This window comes from Echiichthys vipera, assembly GCF_963691815.1.
Source record: "Echiichthys vipera genome assembly, chromosome: 5".
Classification (NCBI taxonomy): Eukaryota; Metazoa; Chordata; class Actinopteri; order Perciformes; family Trachinidae; genus Echiichthys; species Echiichthys vipera.
In genome coordinates, this window is record NC_139830.1 from 3,964,936 (window position 1) to 3,982,844 (window position 17,909).

Consider the following 17,909-nt stretch of genomic DNA (forward strand, 5'->3'; position numbering starts at 1 on the left):
ATTTTGAATGTTTGAGCTTCAGGACACCAAAATGTCATATCAATACATAAATCAATCAATAGATAAATAAATGCACAAACTAATGAATAAATAAATAAATAAAATACTAAACAAATGCTTCACATTTCATGTGTCTTTGTTGACCTGCATTTATTTATGTATGTGTGTATCTATAAATAAATACGTAAATAAACAAATGTACAAATCAAAGAATAAATTAATAAAATAATAAATGAATGCTTTCAATTTATTTCTGCATCTTTGTTGACCTGAATTTATTTATTCATATCTGTATGCATTCATATATAAAAACGTAAATAAATGAACACAATAATAACTGAATGCTTTACATTTATTTCTGTGTCTTTCTTGACCTGTATTTATTTATTTATTTATTTATTCATGTTTGTATGCATTTATAAATAAATACGTAAATAAATAAATAGATGAATAAAATAATAAATTAATGCTTTACATTTATTTGTATCTGTGTTGACCTGCATTTGCATGAATACTCGGGTCCAGATCCATGCATTTATGTATTTACATCTGCATGCAGTTGTTTCTGTAATTATTTATTAATTCCTGTATTTAATTATACATTTATAAACATTACAAACACTTAAAACGATAAAGGGGAGATACCCGACTCTCCAGCGGGTCCGTGAATGCAGCATCACTGCCACAGAGCTGGAACAAAGATGGCGGCCTGTGCGTTACGCCGAGGCTTTCTGAGCACCGTCAGTAAATACAACAAGAAACACACGCACAGGATACTGAGCGCCGTTGACATCAGCGGCGGGTTCGAGTCCTTCAGACCGCGGGTACAGTGCCGGGCCTGCGGGCTCCCCGGCGGCGTCCAGCAGAGGAGGTTCATGTCGTCACGGTGAGAGATGCTAACATGCTAAAGACGTTAGCTCAGTTACGTCACGGGCTGTTAAAGATGGCACCGTTGAATAAAGACACGTCGTTGTGGAGAGAGGACACATGTCTCGAGCTGGGGACCGTTGGTATTAAGAGGGTGGTGTGCAAACACGAGCGGACAGTTAAGGAGCAGACACGGGAGGAAAGTGCAGGTGTCCTCTGCTGTTAGCTAACGAGCTAACTAGCTAACATTCAGGGTTGCCAGGTTTGCCGTCAGCCAATCAGAAGGAGCCATAAGAAACAGCCCAATTCTAGTAGGGATGCACGATATTGTTGTTTTTTTATTCCACATATTCAATATACCGATATTTCATTAATTTTATTGTTTGCTCTATTTAAAAACATACATAGAAATTACAAAAAAATGAGAAATAAAGTTATTTAGATTTCAAAATGCAGAAAATAATAAATATTTATGGTAAACTTGGGACAAAATATGTTTGGTAGAAACGATGATTTCCATTTAAAAAACAAACAAAGCTGTGATTGTGTAATATGTAAGTGTGTGTGTGTGTGTGTGTGTGTGTGTGTTTGCGTGCGTGCGTGCGTGTGTGTGTGTGTGTGTGAGAACAGGTAAATAGCCTCTGAGTAAAACAAATAGACAGTAGACAGCAATACACGAGGAAAAGCATTTATAAAACAGCAGTTAAATGTTTTTGTTAAAGCATTTTTTTGTAAAACTATAGAGATACAACATTTTTAGCCAAATAGAAAAGTAATTTCATAATTTGGTCCTGAAATCTACGTTATGTACGTTATGTTAAACGTGCCACGTCAGTGTTTCCCCATGGTTTACAACTTTGGGGGCATTTCTTTCAAAAACGCGGATATTTTTGCACGACACAGAGCAGAGGAGAATTAATAAACGTGCGAACATGTAAATAAGACGTTTATCTTGCTTAAATGACTTCTGCGCTACGTATCAAATTAAAATAACTCGACCTTCAAGGGGGTGCTGTAATATAATGATAGGGGAAATACTGCATATTTTTCAAGACAAGTGAGATGCATCTGACTTAAAACGTGTCACGTTGCACTGCGCGCACATAATCCTCACAGGCATTTAAACAGATTTAATTAAGGAAGCAGCAGTTTATTTATTTATAGGGTTATTATATCTTAACAGCAATATCCAATATTAATTACGTTTTTTTAGGTTTTTAGTGAAGTTGGTTGCTAATTTTAACCTGATTTATTTATTTATAAGTTTATTATATCGTCTGGTTCTGACTGTAACAGGAATATCTATAATGAAACAAATATTAATCAGGTTTTTTAGGTGTTTACTGGAGTTAGTTGCCAATTTTAACCTGTTTTAGTTATGTACATATAGGTTTAATTTATCGTAACAGGAATATCTATAATAAAAAAAATAAAAATTAGGTTCTTTAGGTGTTTACTGGAGTCGGTTGCCAGTTTACACCTTGTAGCCGTCACCACTTGTACCAGAATAAAAGGAACTTGGCTTTGATCCCGCGTCCGGAGAAACCAGTTTGTGTTTGTGCAGGAAACCAGACGAAGAAACAAAAATCTGTTGTGTTCAGTGAAGTAAAATCACGCCGTGTGGGTGTGAACAGGTGGAAGCGAGCTCCCTCAGCGCTCGGATCAGCTGCAGCTTGTGTCTCTCACTTCGGTTTATGTAACTTTCTTGTGTAATCACATCTCCTGGTACGATGACGGCGCGGTGGCACAGTGACCTGCCTTCACTCCTGCAGCCCACAGCAAACCAGACTGACACATAATACACAACCGGACCCCGTAGAGCGTCGTATGTGTGCTTAATTTGGGACCAAATTAGGAAACGGACGGCGGAAATCGAGGAATTTATGGGACTGTGCGCTGGAATTTTAAATTAAAAGCTGTTGAATTTTAATGCAGTGAATATTTCTGCATTTAAATTAAGTTTCTGAACATTTTCAACAACTTAATTTTACTTATTTTTCAATTCAGAATCAAAAAAATCCCAGTTAAAGATTAATTTTACCCATTTTAGCTGCAAAATTAAACGTATACAATTCAGTGCTAGCATCCGTGAATTTGAGCAAGTTGAAAATATGGTAATAGAGTTTAAACATTGAGTTTTGCAGTTGAATTTGGCATTAAATTCTTTATTTGTTTAATTATTTCCTTTAAAAAAGAAGTGATAACTATTACAGTTACAGCACAGGATCGATAAAAGCACTAAAATTGCTAAGATGGGTTAAAACGGTACTCAGATGCATCATTTCAATGCATAAATATTCAGTGTTTTAAGTGTCAATCGCGTTTCAATGTCAAAATCCGATGAAACCGATTTAGTTTCATACAGTTTTATTGGTTGTTAGCGGTGATGTAACACCCGTGTATCACAGCAATGGCGTCTAATTCCTCTAGTGGTGACAGCTACCAGGTTAAAATTGGCAACCAATTCCAGTAAACACCTAAAAAAAACTCTTCACAGTTGGTTAGCCGTGATGTAATACCTGTGTATCACAGCAATGGCTTTTTATAAAAGGTGCATGAGACTTCCTTCACTCGTTCAAACTACCTCCGAAAAAACGTTTCAGTCTTTGCTTTTGTGAATGTTCTTGAGAGAAATGAGACTTTTCAGTTGCGTCTCGGCCGACGTCCAGGTCCAGATCAGATCTGCGGACGGCGTAGCATATGATGACGTGAAAAATAAACTTGATTCATTGATAACACTAGGGCTAGCTACGGCTTCACCACCTAGGACCCGGTATTCCAAGTATAATTTTTACGATAAAACATTTGTGTTGAGGAGTGAACGGGTAATATTTTAATTTAAATTTTATCCTCAACTGAAAGAAAACCTGGAGGTGAGAACGTTTGACGCCAGTTAGGGGGTTAAAAGAAAGGCGGAGGATCCGTTAGTGGTAGAAAGATGATTTTGTTGTTCATTTTAAATGGGAATAAATACATGATGATTGAAATGAGCCTGAATAGATGTGTACATATAAATTCAAACCAAATTTAATTAAAATTGGTTCAAAATTAAGCGAGTATCCGTCAGTCCCTATCATTAAGTCTGCATTTCTCGCAGACACTTTGTATTCGCATGCATGGACTTTTCGCACATTGTCCACCCGGTTTGTCCAAGCGGTGTAGCCGTAGCTAGTTTTCAAAGATGGCCGACCTTCTGCACACGGACATAGGTAAAAGTATGGACAGCCGACCTAAAATGGCGCCCATTCATTCCTATTCCTGCTCAGTGGCGCACTTTCCCTTTTAGGCCGCCGCCATTTTTGGTTCTGGTGAACGCGGGAGGACTTACCCGATGTAGGAATCTTAGCGTTCCCGAGCAAAGACAATGAAAAAACATCGGACATAACGCACAGAAAGTGTGAGCAGCAGAGTTGTGTCATGTGTGACGGGCCCTAAGCTGCTGGGTGCGTTTCACAACGGCTCTTTTTAGCCGCGCACCCTCTTTCTCCTGCTCATAACTCGACTTTGGGCGGGTCTAAAATTATGAATACCTAGATATTTTTTTAGTAGAGGGTCTTTAGATAATTATGAGCCTTTCAATTGGTGTCCAATTTTTTTTTCAGGTGTGATCTCCTCCTCCCCGCATGTATGGGAGTGAATGGGCGTTTTCCGGGCACAGGACCGGCGCTCAAACAGGCGAGCGCTGCAGTACCGCGCTCGGCCGCTAAGCCCACAGTGGCACGCGACGAGAGCGCCGTTCCCGGGGAGCTGGCACATGCGCGCCTCAGATCGTGCGTTGACAGGTTTTCCTTCTACCAGAGGAAAAAAATAAGGTCTTAGCTCAATGCTAACACGTAATGGAAACTACCATTAACGCGCTAACGGAAATTAGCATCGGGATATCATCATAAACAAAAAATTACCGTGTGGCAAATAAACAGTGCGTAGTCACTTAGATGTTACTGTTTATTGGTGTCAGTGTAAAGTTTTCTGTATTTCCACTAAAAAAAATATGTAATAACAACAATTCCAGTTGGACTTTAACCATATTTCTCCCAGTAAAATCAGGTTACCTTGCGATTATCCCCGTGCAATACACCCATGAAAAGGAAATAACCTGAAAGCAACTTAACTGTGTAATATTATTAAATCCCTCTGTCCGCATAGATCCACCTCATTAATCCTCCCTCCTCATCTCTGTGTTTGAAGATTAGCTTTGCAGGGAGCACAGAAGTACGCGTGTTATTTATTTGAAGTGACCAGCTGTTGTTGTCAGCGGTAATATGAACTCTGTGTGTGTGTGTGTCTGTCTGTCTGTCTGTGTGTGTGTGTGTGTGGGGAATGATGAACATGGAGATTAGGTGGAATGATATTTGTTGACATCTGACGAGGCGAGGTGTTTTATTCAATCTTGTCAAAGTTGTGATTGAGATTACGCCCGAGGGGATGAAGCCGCGGCTCCTCAGGGACCTAAAGTCGGTGTGTTTGTCCGCGTTGTTGTTGTTTTAAACATTCATTAACTTCCCGATCTGTTCTTGTTTGTTACAGAAACTAATAACTGTACAGTTGATACAGTGAACACTATCCGTAACCCACAGTATCTCATTAACTCCTGTTTTTGTTTTTTTAACCCTCTAGGTAAGGAAACACTATTTATAAAATAAATAAAACTGTAATAACTATAAATAAATAAAATAAACATCTATACTTTTACACTTAAACGTGCTCATTTCTACCTACGAACATGAACACATAAAACAATTAAAAGTAGCATAATATGTAAATAAGGGGGAGAAGTTCAGCATCCGTGAGGAACTCGGAGTAGAGCCGCTGCTCCTTTGTGTTGAAAGGAGCCAGTTGAGCTGGTTCAGGATCATCTGGTAAGGATGAACCCTGGGCGCCTCCCTAGTGAGGTGTTCCAGGCACGTCCAGCTGGGAGGAGGCCTCGGGGAAGACCCAGGACCAGGTGGAGAGATTAGATCTCCACACTGGCCTGGGAACGCCTCAGGATCCCCCAGTTAGAGCTGGTTAATGTGGCCCGGGAAAGGGAAGTTTGGGGTCCCCTGCTAAAGCTGCTGCCCCTGCGACCCGACCCCGGATAAGAGGCTGAAGATGAGATGAGATAATATGTAAATAAATACAATTTAAATGATTAATAAAGAATTATGTGTGTGCGTACCTCTATAATATTAATAATAGATATACAAACCTGAATCGATTTTATTGCTTTAATGTCAAAGTGGAGGCAGGAGGAAGTTACCACACACACACACACACACACACACACACACACACACACACACACACACACACACACACACACACACACACACACACACACACACACACACTCAGGTTCCAGTGTGTAATGGTGTTGCCTGTGTTTGGCAGGAGCAGGCCCGAAGGGAAGATTTTGGAGACGGTGGGAGTGTTTGAGGCTGTGAAGCAGCACGGAAAATATGAAACGGGACAGGTAAGTCATTACACACACACACACACACACACACACACACACACACACACACACACACACACACATATATTAGATATGGGCTGTGTCAATACGATCTGAGGTGTGCATTTTAATTTTATACTTCAACTGAAACAATACCTGGGGGAAAATTCAGTTATTACATCCTTAAAGGTAACGTAATACGTCTCATATCTGTGAAGACGCTTGTAGGTGTGTACATTTACGAAAACAACTACATGACAGAAACATAAAGAGAGTTAGACTCAAAATAATAAATAAATTAAGTTAATATATGACTTAAAAATGTTTATTAGATGTGTATATAATATCATTAAGTCTGCATTTCTCACATACACGTTGTATCTGCATGCTAGCGGACTTTTGCGTAATGTGTGGCGTCCACCTCAGGTCGTGCGGACTGGTTTGTCCAAGTGGTGTAGCCGTAGTTAGCTTTCAAAGATGGCCGACCTTCTTCACATGCGTGCCTCAGATCGTGCGTTAAGGTGGTCTAGTAGAGCTGCTTCATATACGGCTGTTCAGAGGGGACCCCTATTAACTGAATACACTTCTTACTAACAGTTATAACTTTAGGGCGCACTCACGGTTAAAGTCTAGTTTGTTTGACCAGTGTGAGTGCAAGCGTACCGCATCTAGGAGCAGCACGCTTTCCGGTCACGGCCCGTTTGGGAGAGGTGGGCTTTTGTAAAGCCCGTTTGCACATGTACGAGCACGAGCACGAGCACGAGCGTGCGCACGTGTACGAGCACTAGGCCGGTTCTGAGGTCATTTCCTGTGCGCCTGTTGGGACGTAGAAAAAAGAAGGAGGGACCATGCACGGACATTTAAAACAATGGCGGCGAAAGGTTCACGTTGGTGTGATGCGGAGGTGGAGTGTTTACTGCAGATTTGGTCGATGAAAAGATTCAAAAACAGTCGACAAGACGCACAAAAACTCTGAGGTCTACGGAAAGATCTGGAAACAAAGCCATGCATCGCCATGGCGTCATCAATGCGTGTGACGTGTTACGGCGTGATGACGTATAGGCAGCAAGAAGCATTCTCCGAGGCCCAGGTAGTGTGAGTACAAACGGGCCTGGAGGGGGGGACAAGTTCCCTAAAGCACGGGGCACGGGACGGACGCACAGTGGGAGTGCGCCCTTAGACACCGCAAATAACTCACAGCTGACGCTCTTTGAAGCAATTCTTACCTTTCGGGCATGTCGCACAGGGCAGAACGCCACGTAGCGTTAATAATTGTACATTCACAAAAACAAATACTCTTTGCGCTCCTGACAGTAGAATAAGCCGCTATAAACCTATAATAAAGTCCAGACAGGCAACAAAAGAAATGCGTTAAAGCCGCCAGAGTCTTTTAAAAATACGTTGAGACTCATTTTTTGTCACACCGCAGGACTTTGAATGTTTTCGTGCTGTCCTGTTCTTAGTACTTAGTGTCTTAAGTCTTGATAAACTGTTTGTTTGGTGTAACCCTGTCATGTCTAATCTAATTAAACCTCCTACACAGATATAATCTCACAGCGACTCATCCTCTTTCTGCTTCTTGTTGTTGTGCTCAGCTGTTTCTCCACAGTGTGTTCGGCTACAGAGGCATCGTCTTGTTTCCCTGGCACGCCAGACTCTACGACAGAGACATCACCCCTCCCATGACCGAAAGGTAAACCTCCTTCTCTGAAACTAAATCACTTTAAAACAGGCGCTCGTTGGCTTGTTTAGTGGGTGAAACTTGTTTAACTCAGTGCGTTTACATGAAGTTTAAAAAAACCTTAAATTCAGATTAAGGCGGTTTCTCAAACGCCATGTAAACATGTAAAAATCTGAGTTTTTATACGAAACAAAACATAAACAACTGGGAAACACCGTTAAAACCCAAACCTCCCCCCCCCCCCAAAAAAAACACACACAGAGAGCGCACTCCCACTGTGCGTCCGTCCCGTACCCCGTGCTTTAGGGTCCTTGTCCCCCCCTCCAGGCCCGTTTGTACTCACACTACCTGGGCCTCGGTGAGTTTTTGTGCGTCTTGTCGACTGATTTTGAATCTTTTCATCGACCAAATCTGCAGTAAACACTCCACCTCCGCATCACACCAACGTGAACCTTTCACCGCCATTGTTTTAAATGTCCGCGCATGGTCCCTCCTTCTTTTTTCTTTGTCCCAACAGGCGCACAGGAAATGACCTCAGAACCGCCGTAGGCCTCGTGCTCGTACACGTGCGCACGCTCGTGCTCGTTCATGTGCAAACATGCTTTACAAAAGCCCACCTCTCCCAAACGGGCCGCTGACGGCAAGCGTGCCGCTCCTAGGCGTGGTACGGTTGCACTCCCACTGGTCAAACGAACTAGACTTTAGCCGTGAAACGTGCTCGGGCACGGTACGGATGGACAGTGTGAGTGCGCCCTGAGCTACACAAAGACATACACACTCACGCACACGCATTCACTTGCGATTGCTGAGGAGACATTGGCTGGTCGACGAGATCTGAGGTGAAGGTAGATTCTTCCTCACCTCACTACCAAGAAGACCCGTTTACCGTGCGATTCTGTCAAAAAGTCGTCCGTTTTCCCCGGCTTATGATTTTGACAAAGGTGAACCGGAATAAAAAACATATTCCGACCAGTTGTATGTCGGCGGAGCGCCACCTACTGCACCGGAGGTCGAGTTACTCGTAATTGCCCCGTTCTCCTCCGCTCATGTAAACGTGGGGAATTTCAATAATCGGATTATTTCCTAAACCGCAGAAAGACCATTTTCTGGTTACTGCTGTGACTGTAAACGCACCGACTCACATCCTTTTGTCCCTTTTTTACTTTCCTCCCTCAGCAAACCTGAGCCTCCAGGAGCCCACGGGTCCAAGGAGGTGAAGGGGAAGACTCACACCTACTACCAAGTCCTGATCGACACCAGAGACTGCCCTCACATAGTAAGTCACAGGTTTTACCTTTTAGCACTCACCCGAATGGCTCCTACCTTTTATTATGACGTCGTGTTAAAGATTAAAGGGGATAAGTGTGGTTGTATGAGGTATTTAACCGTAAATGCACCCTGTATCGGTGCATTTTGATCATGCGGTGGCGTCCCTGACTGTTGTTTGTGTTGTGTCCCGACAGTCTCAGAGGTCCCAGACAGAAGCAGTGACGTTCCTGGCCAACCATGATGACAGCAGAGCCCTGTACGCCATCCCAGGTATGCAGAGCGCTCAGGACGCCACACTTTCACTGACGTTACTCACATTGTTGGACACATAACACCACTGACACCACTGACACCCGTGACACTCCATCAGTATGATGGTGGAGAAGTTAACGTACGTGTTCAGAGGTAAATCCATGAATTCATAGAAATATGGGACATGTTTATGAAATTCCTGCAAAGGGATCAGGCCGAGATAAACGGACGACGTACAGAAGGTCGACAAAGAGACAAACACCTTTAAAAACATACTAGACCTTCTGTTAAGGGTAGATTTTTACTGAGACACTAAGACAAAAGTCGTCCCACTGTTCTGTGACCGTGTGTCCGTGCGTCTCCCCCCAGGTCTGGACTACGTGAGCCATGAAGACATCCTGCCCTATAACTCTGCGGAGCAGATCCCCATCCAGCACGAGCTGTTTGAGCGCTTCCTCCTCTTCAACCCTGCAAAAAGTAAACACGTCGTCTTTAAAGTCTCTTTAAACAAGACGCCATTTCAATCTCCCGTGCGGTTGATGAATAAAAAGAATGAGTAATTTTGTATTTTGAGCTTCAGTTCAGATGTGACCGTTGACTTTAACCACTAACGTCATAAATGCTTCTGTGCGCAGCTCCTCCGTTCACACCCAGAGACACCCTGAAGGCGTGGCAGGAGAAGAACCACCCCTGGCTGGAGCTCTCAGACGTCCACAGGGAGACGACGGAGAACATCCGAGTCACCGTCATCCCCTTCTACATGGGCATGAGGGTAAAAAAAGCACCTTCCAATAGAAACAGTCTGCCAACAGTTGGTATTTCAGCCAGCTGACAGTCTCTAAGTGACCTGACCTTTGCTAAGACTTGATTGGCCGTTGAAACATGTGACGTGTGTTACGTTCTAAAACCATCTGCTGGAGATTTGAAGAGCTCAATCACAGGCGACACCGTCAGCCGGTTTGAGTCCAGATGAGACGGTTCAGTTCACACCGCCGCCTCTTTCGCTCTAAAGCGACTTTGTCTCGTTGTGAATCTTTGGTCTGAACTGGGCTTCGTGCGTCAAATAACGACAAGTACAAGAACAACACATGAACAAACTTCAGCGTGATAAAAAGAAACACTTACGTCGACAGGAACCATCCGTGGGAACCGCTTGTTTGACGTGTTCTTCGTGTGTTTGGGGGCTTCTCGTCTCTGTTTTGGTTGCTTCTTTAAAATACTAACGTGAATGTTTTCTTGTCCTCAGGAAGCCCAGAACTCCCACGTTTACTGGGTGAGTAGCAGAATCAACACCAGGCACTGACGTATTTCATGTTGCCTGCAGACTCCAGGTGTTTGAACACGTTGTTTTTGTGTGTATGTGTGTGTGTGTGTGTGTGTGTGTGTGTGTGTGTTGTCCGCCTGCAGTGGCGGTACTGTATCCGTCTGGAGAACATGGGCAACGAGGTGGTTCAGCTGAGAGAGAGGCACTGGAGGATCTTCAGCCTGTCAGGAACCCTGGAGACGGTCCGGGGACGAGGAGTCGTAGGCCGGGTTAGCGCCTCACACACACACACACACACACACACACACACACACACACCACCATGTGCATTTGACCGATCGGTTCCACAACCAGTGTCCAGAGAAACCGCAAATCCTTAAACCACCTCCTCCTCTAAGAATGTCTTTAGGCAGCTATGGCTTTATATCTGCGCCGCGTTCGTGAAGGAGCAATGAGAGAGTTTGACATATTTTACGAGCACATGATCATATAGATATATATATATGTATGTTCCAAGTGTTTTTATTTATATCTGTACAAAGAACAACCATTCAAAGGCATTGATGATCAGAAATAATACAAATATAAACACCACCCCCCCCACCCCCACCCCTACAACAGTATTACTCGACCATTGGATAATCTAGTATTGATTGAGTTTGTGTGCAACCACTTGTATAACACGCATCAGGTAAATGTCGTACATATTTTTTATAAATAAATAAAAGTGACAGAATAATAATCATATTAGGCCTCTTGCTCGTACACGTGCAGACGTGCTTTACAGAAGCCCACCTCTCCCAAACGGGCTGCGGACGGCAAGCGTGCCGTGAATAGATTCTTAGATTTTTATTTGCCTCCATTTTTGTAAACCGTGTATCATTTTCGTTCCACTTTACAATTACGCGTTACTTTGTGTTGTCTGTCACATAAAATCTCAATAAACACGTTTAAGTTTGTGGTTGTAAAGTGTCAAAATGTGATAAAGTTCAAGGGGCATGAATACTTTTTAAAGGCACTGTAGGGAACGGCAGCACACGACCACACTGACACTTTGTTAAGCATTTGGTGTACCTAATAAAGTGGCCGCTCAGTGTATATTAACTTTGTGTAACATTGTCTCGTTCTGCCGTCACAGGAGCCAGTTTTGTCCAAAGAGCAGCCAGCGTTCCAGTACAGCAGCCACGTGTCTCTACAGGCCCCCAGCGGTCACATGTGGTGAGTTTATCGTGACGCATCACAACAACGTGCTCTGCTACTCAGCATCTTCCAAAGGGTCTCAGGGCGCACTCACACTGTCCTTCTGCACCGTGCCCCGTGCTTTAGGGTCCTTGTCCCCCCCTCCAGGCCCGTTTGTACTCACACTACCTGGGCCTCGGCGAATGCTTCTTGCTGCCTATACGTCATCACGCCGTAACACGTCACACGCATTGATGACGTCATGGCGATGCGTGGCTTTGTATCCAGATCTTTCCGTAGACCTCTGAGTTTTTGTGCGTCTTGTCGACTGTTTTTGAATCTTTTCATCGACCAAATCTGCAGTAAACACTCCACCTCCGCATCACACCAACGTGAACCTTTCACCGCCATTGTTTCAAATGTCCGCGCATGGTCCCTCCTTCTTTTTTCTATGTCCCAACAGGCGCACAGGAAATGACCTCAGAACCGCCGTAGGCTCATACATGTACACGTGCGCAGGCTCGTGCTCGTACATGTGCAAACGCGCTCTACAAAAGCCCACCTCTCTCAGACGGGCCGTAGACGGCCAGCTAGCCGCAGTTATGCGCGCAGCGGGTGCACTCACACTGGTCAAACACACTAGGCTTGACCCGAAAAACCTGTTTTGGCCCGGTGCGGAAGGACAGTGTGAGTGCGCCCTTAAAAATATCCGCACTTATCGGACTGTTGCACTAATGTTTTCGTTCACTGATTTTAATATTGGACTCATTCTATCGTTTGTGTTTTAGGGGGACGTTTCGCATCGAAAGGACCGACGGCTCCCACTTTGACGTCCGCATTCCTCCTTTCTCGCTGGAGAGCAACAAAGACGACAAAGCGCCCCCCGCTGGCTACACGTTCTAACTGCCAGCCCCTCCCTCCCCCTCCCCCGTAGCGTTGCCTCAGCCTTCTTGCGTGAGCCGTGTTACGCCAAAAAGGGGAAATATAGCATCTTCTAGATCGTCAAAAAACGCAGCCCCACCTCGTCATTTTCCCCCTAAGAGCGCGCACAACGACAGCAGCTGGAGGAATTACCGGCAGCCCCGTGTGTCTTCACTCTGGGTTGTGTTTGGAGAGACGGACGAGTGGAAGAGAGGGAGGGGAGTCGACGTTGCCGGGCTGAGCTGCACACGTCGTGCACCCAGTAGCTGAAATATTGAGCAGGTTGTTTCGTGGTGGGACTCTCCTGCTGAGCTCCGGGGTCATGGAAAGAGCAGCAACTCCAGCTGAGCTTCACACCGACGGAAGTCACCGAGTAAACCGCTGCTGCAGCCACACGTTACAAACTCCTGCTTGATTTTCTCGTTTGGACATTTGATCCTGGACCCTATTTTTTCCCTCTTATGTTTTTAATTATATTTAGTTAAAGTGGAACTGACGCAAAATCATCCCAGGGTCTTTTTCAGCACTTACATTCATCAAATAAGCTAACAGTGATTAGCTCGAGGCAGTACGGTGAAGGCATTCAAAGGTCTTTTTTAACCACTAATGCTGCTGAAAATAACATCAAACCTCTGCAGCAGCATGAGAAGAGTCCCTACACACAAAACAAAGCAGCAACAGCGTAGTTAGTGAAGCCAGAGTTTATTAAAGAGTGTTTTAAAGACTTACCTACTGGCCCCTGTACCAGCTCCTCTCATAGTAAAGTCCATTACAGTGGATTACCAAAGTCAATCCCAAAGGAAGGAGCCCATTGGTGCTTTGTTGTGTGTGTAGGGACTCTTCTCATGCTGCTGCAGAGGTTTGCTGTTATTTTCAGCAGCATTAGTGGTTAAAAAAGACCTTTGAATGCCTTCACCGTGCTGCCCCGAGCTAATCACTGTTAGCCACGTCCGGTGGTTAGCGCCTCCATGTCTTATTTGATGTATTTAAGTGCTGATGGGGATGATTTTGCGTCAGAGTTACACTTGAAGTCAAACCTCTGTGGGACTGGTTGTAAAGTGCTGAGGAGACGTTGAAGCACAGCGGGTTCAGAAAAAAGACTCTTTTATGTCAAAATCAAATAAAATCTCTAACAAATGAATTTAATGGAACTTTACCTTCTTGATGTCTCTTAGTAGGGCTACACAGTGGAGCGGCCCTTCTGTGTGGAGTTTGCATGTTGTCCCCGTGTCTGCGTGGGTTTTCTCCGGGTTCTCCGGTTTCCTCCCACAGTCCAAAGACGTGCAGGTGTTGGGTTCATTGTTGACTCTAAATCACCCGTAGGTGTGAATGGTTGTCTGTCTCTGTTCGTCTCTATGTGTCCTGTGATAGACTGGCGTCCTGTCCAGGGTGGACCCCGCCTCACGCACGATGTTAGCTGCGATCGGCTCCAGCCCCCCGCGACCCCGACCCCTGGGATAAGCGGTTGAAGATGAATGAATGAATGTCTCTCTCTTGGTAGATGCCTTTCGACTGAAAGTCCAGGGAAAACAACAGTAATAAGAAAGAGAAGGTTCCTGTTTTAAGACCCGTAAAGGAAAAGCAATATGGCGGCTGGAGGTCGCGGATAAACATGGGTGATACAACACATCATTAAGGAAAACATTAACGACCTTCTCTAAATGTGGCGGAGAGCAGAGAAGCGTGTCCGTGTCCCCGTTTAAGAGGGAGACGCTCCGGGAACAGCAGCTCCGGTGATTATTTCAGGAGCTCGATGTGTTGCTTCTGCTTCCTCTGATGAGTTTGTAACTACAGTTTTTAGTTTTGCTGCTTTAAAGAGAGCACTTTACGGAAACGGTAATATCCACGTGGGGTTACACGCACGTTCAGTCTGCAGTGAATCATCTGCCGAGTGTTCGCTGGTTCTTTCGTTCGTTCGTTGTGCTTCAGAATCTAAACCTCAGTGAAACCATCATAAAGTAAGGTTTTATTTCTCTCACTCGCAGCTCCATGCTTGGTTCCACGCATATGTCTCTGCAGCCCGCAGTTCAGTGCACACTCTCTTTTTACGCTTCTTTCTGTTTTCAAGGTGAGACAGGAAGCTGACAGAACCATAACTTTACTTTAAATGATATCAAGGTGTGTGTGTGTGTGTGTGTGTGTGTGTGTGTGTGTGTGTGTGTGTGTGTGTGTGTGTGTGTGTGTGTGTGTGTGTGTGTGTGTGTGTGTGTGTGTGTGTGTGTGTGTGTGTGTGTGTGTGTGTGTGTGTGTGTGTGTGTGTGTGTGTGTGTGTGTGTGTGTGTGTGTGTGTGTGTGTGTGTGTGTGTGTGTGTGTGTGTGTGTGTGTGTGTGTGTGTGTGTGTGTGTGTGTGTGTGTGTGTGTGTGTGTGTGTGTGTGTGTGTGTGTGTGTGTGTGTGTGTGTGTGTGTGTGAGACAAACAGCCTCCACCAGAGGTCAGTACAATCCTTTCCTTGGTGACTTGAACACAATAACTTAATAACATTAAGTTTTGAAGACTAAATCTGAAAAAATAAATTAAAATTACATTAAATGTGCAAAATAATTTATTCAGCATTTGTTTATTAATCATTTTATCTGTTCATACATTTATTGATTATTATTACGTATTAATTTATTCTGCATTTATTGTTTTATTTATTTATACATTTAATAATTTACTTATGTATTAATTTGTTTCAGCATTTATGTATTTATTCATTTATTTAAACATTTATTTATTTACTTATTTATGCATTCACTTATTCAGCATTCATGTTTTCATTATTTTATTTATTTATACATTTATTGATTTAATTATTAATGTTTTCATTTGTTTCAGCATTAATGCCTTCACTTATTTATTTATTCGTACATTTATTAATTTACTTAATGTATTCACTTATTCAGCATTAATTTATTTATTATTTGTATTTATTTGTACATTTATTAATTTACTTATTCATGTATTAATTTGTTTCAGCATTTATTTATTCGATTTATTTACACATTTATTAATTGGCTTATTTATAATTTAATTTATTCATCATTTATTTATTTATACATTTAGTTATTTACTTATTTATGTCTTCACTTATTCAGCATTTATTTATTTATTATTTTATTTATTTGTACATTTATTAATTTACTTATTTATGTCTTCATTTATTTCTTTATTAATTGACTTATTTATTTATTCATGTATTTCATCATTTATGTATTAGTGTATTTAAATCTGTGTGCATGTGATTTATTGACTGAGAAACTCTCGGAGCTTAGAAACTGCAAACTTGATGACGCTCGTGCCCCTCCCCTCCGTGGACGCGCCCCTCCCCTCCGTGGACGCGCCCCTCCCCTTCGCGGACGCGCCCCTCCTTTCCGTGGACGCGCCCCCATTCACTTCAGAACAGAGGGTGCACGCAGTCACAATTCAGCCCCAGCGAGGGAGCACCTCACATCGGCCTCTCCTCCCGTCAGAGCCGCGGAGCTGCACACACACACGCACACACACCAACCAACCGACACACACACCCCGACACACACGCACGCACGCGGAGACGCCGACGCGGCTGCTTCCTGCTCCGGAGCGGATGGAGGCTCAACCTTGGAGAGAAGGGCGAATGCGGGGTTTGTTTGACTTCCAGCTGCGGAGGAAAGGACCGGGCGCAGCCTCTCCTGGAGCCGTAAACATTGCCATGCCCCGCGGCTTCATGCGCCACCTCCCCCGGTCCTGTTCCTCCTCGGGGCTCCAGGCTTAAGAGGAAATAACGCTGCGGTCGCAGGTAAATGTTGCGTGGAGGTGCTGAAGTTGTGTTTGGGATAGGAGGAGGCTGCGGTCTGCACTGAGGGCGTCCTGCGTCCTGCATCCTGCATCCTGCATCCTGCGTCCTGACTCTGCTGCGTCCTGCATCCTGCGTCCTGCATCCTGACTCTGCTGCGTCCAGTGTTTTGCGGCCATGCTGCAGGCAGCATCACGCGACCTGTTCCCGACCTGAGCAGACATTTTTTTGGATCATAAAGTTCCCTTAAAAAAAGCAGGAAACTAAAGTAGCTGCACTTGTTGTTGTTGTTGTTGTTGTTGTTGTTGTTGTTGTTGTTGTTGTTGTTTTGGAGTATTTTCCCGCACTCTTGGTGACAATGACTTTGGAAAGATGTGATCGTCTGCAGACAGTTTGGTTCTTAAATGCTTGACTTGCTCGGCGGTGGGACCCTTCTTCTTCTTCTTCTTCGTCTTCTTCTCGTCGCCGTTGACGATAACGCAGCGGCGCCATGGGTGCCAAGCAGACCAAAGGCCAGGAGCCCGGTGGAGCCAGCCCCCAGCACGGTTGGAGACGGACGCCCACCAAGGAGCGAGGCGACCTCCTGGCTTCCCTCATGCTGAAGTCAGGGGACCGGCTGAGTCGTGGCGGGACGCCGCCGCCGCCCTACCAGCGCCGCATCGGCATGATCCAGGAGATGATGCTGATGGCCAAGCAGGGCAAGCAGGACGAGGCCACGGAGATGCTCAGGACTCTCAGACAGGTAGCAGTGGTCTTTGTGTGTGTGTGTGTGTGTGTGTGTGTGTGTGTGTGTGTGTGTGTGTGTGTGTGTGTGTGTGTGTGAGAGAGCATGGCGGGATTATGGACAGGGACCCGGGGTCCAAGACCCTGAAGCTGACCACTAGCATCCGTCACCCTCGCTTCCCAACCACTGATACTAGCAACCGTTTCATTTCATAGCTGAGTCTTGACGATCTTGTGAGACTTACGCAAAACTTGGGTCACGACCTCAGAGCTGCTCACTGCCAGAGGCGACTCGAAGCACCTGGACCTGGACTGTAGACCGTAGACCATAGACTGTAGACTTTAGATCAAAGTCTATAGACCGTAGACTGTGGACTGTAGACCCTAAAATGACAACTGTAGACTGTAGACCGTAGACTGTAGACCGTAGACTGTAGTGTAGACTGTAGACTAGAGGCCGCAGACTGTGGACTGTAGACCGTTGACTGCAGACTGTAGATTGTAGACTATAGACCGTAGACCGTAGACGTATACCTATAGACTGTAGTGTTGACCGTAGATTG

General features: G+C 44.5%; 2 protein-coding genes across 2 annotated transcripts in view; both read left to right on the plus strand.

Annotated features, from left to right (window-relative positions):
- The first annotated feature begins 691 nt into the window (after nt 1-691).
- Nucleotides 692-14,002, plus strand: poldip2 (polymerase (DNA-directed), delta interacting protein 2). Its single transcript, XM_083913607.1, has 11 exons — nt 692-886; nt 6,244-6,319; nt 7,897-7,994; nt 9,159-9,258; nt 9,446-9,521; nt 9,873-9,980; nt 10,139-10,275; nt 10,750-10,776; nt 10,911-11,036; nt 11,906-11,985; nt 12,735-14,002. The coding sequence occupies exons 1-11, from the start codon at nt 702-704 to the stop codon at nt 12,847-12,849; spliced, it is 1,128 nt and encodes a 375-aa protein (XP_083769733.1). The 5' UTR covers nt 692-701; the 3' UTR covers nt 12,850-14,002.
- Nucleotides 14,003-16,988: 2,986 nt separating this feature from the next.
- lrrc75a (leucine rich repeat containing 75A) overlaps nt 16,989-17,909 on the plus strand; it is a gene marked incomplete at its 3' end in the record, with an annotated part of 57,914 nt that continues 56,993 nt past the window's right edge. Inside the window, exon 1 of the mRNA XM_083913617.1 lies at nt 16,989-17,365. Coding sequence (XP_083769743.1) covers nt 17,114-17,365 — 252 coding nt within the window. The 5' untranslated portion in view covers nt 16,989-17,113. The remainder of the gene's footprint in view (nt 17,366-17,909) is intronic.

Bases quoted from the DNA above. Each gene is read 5' to 3' on its own strand.
- poldip2 (XM_083913607.1), top strand. From the start codon at position 702: ATGGCGGCCTGTGCGTTACGCCGAGGCTTTCTGAGCACCGTCAGTAAA. The intron at 9,259-9,445 runs GTAAGTCACAGG...GTGTCCCGACAG, and splicing joins CCAGAGACTGCCCTCACATA to TCTCAGAGGTCCCAGACAGA. The intron at 11,986-12,734 runs GTGAGTTTATCG...TTTGTGTTTTAG, and splicing joins GCCCCCAGCGGTCACATGTG to GGGGACGTTTCGCATCGAAA.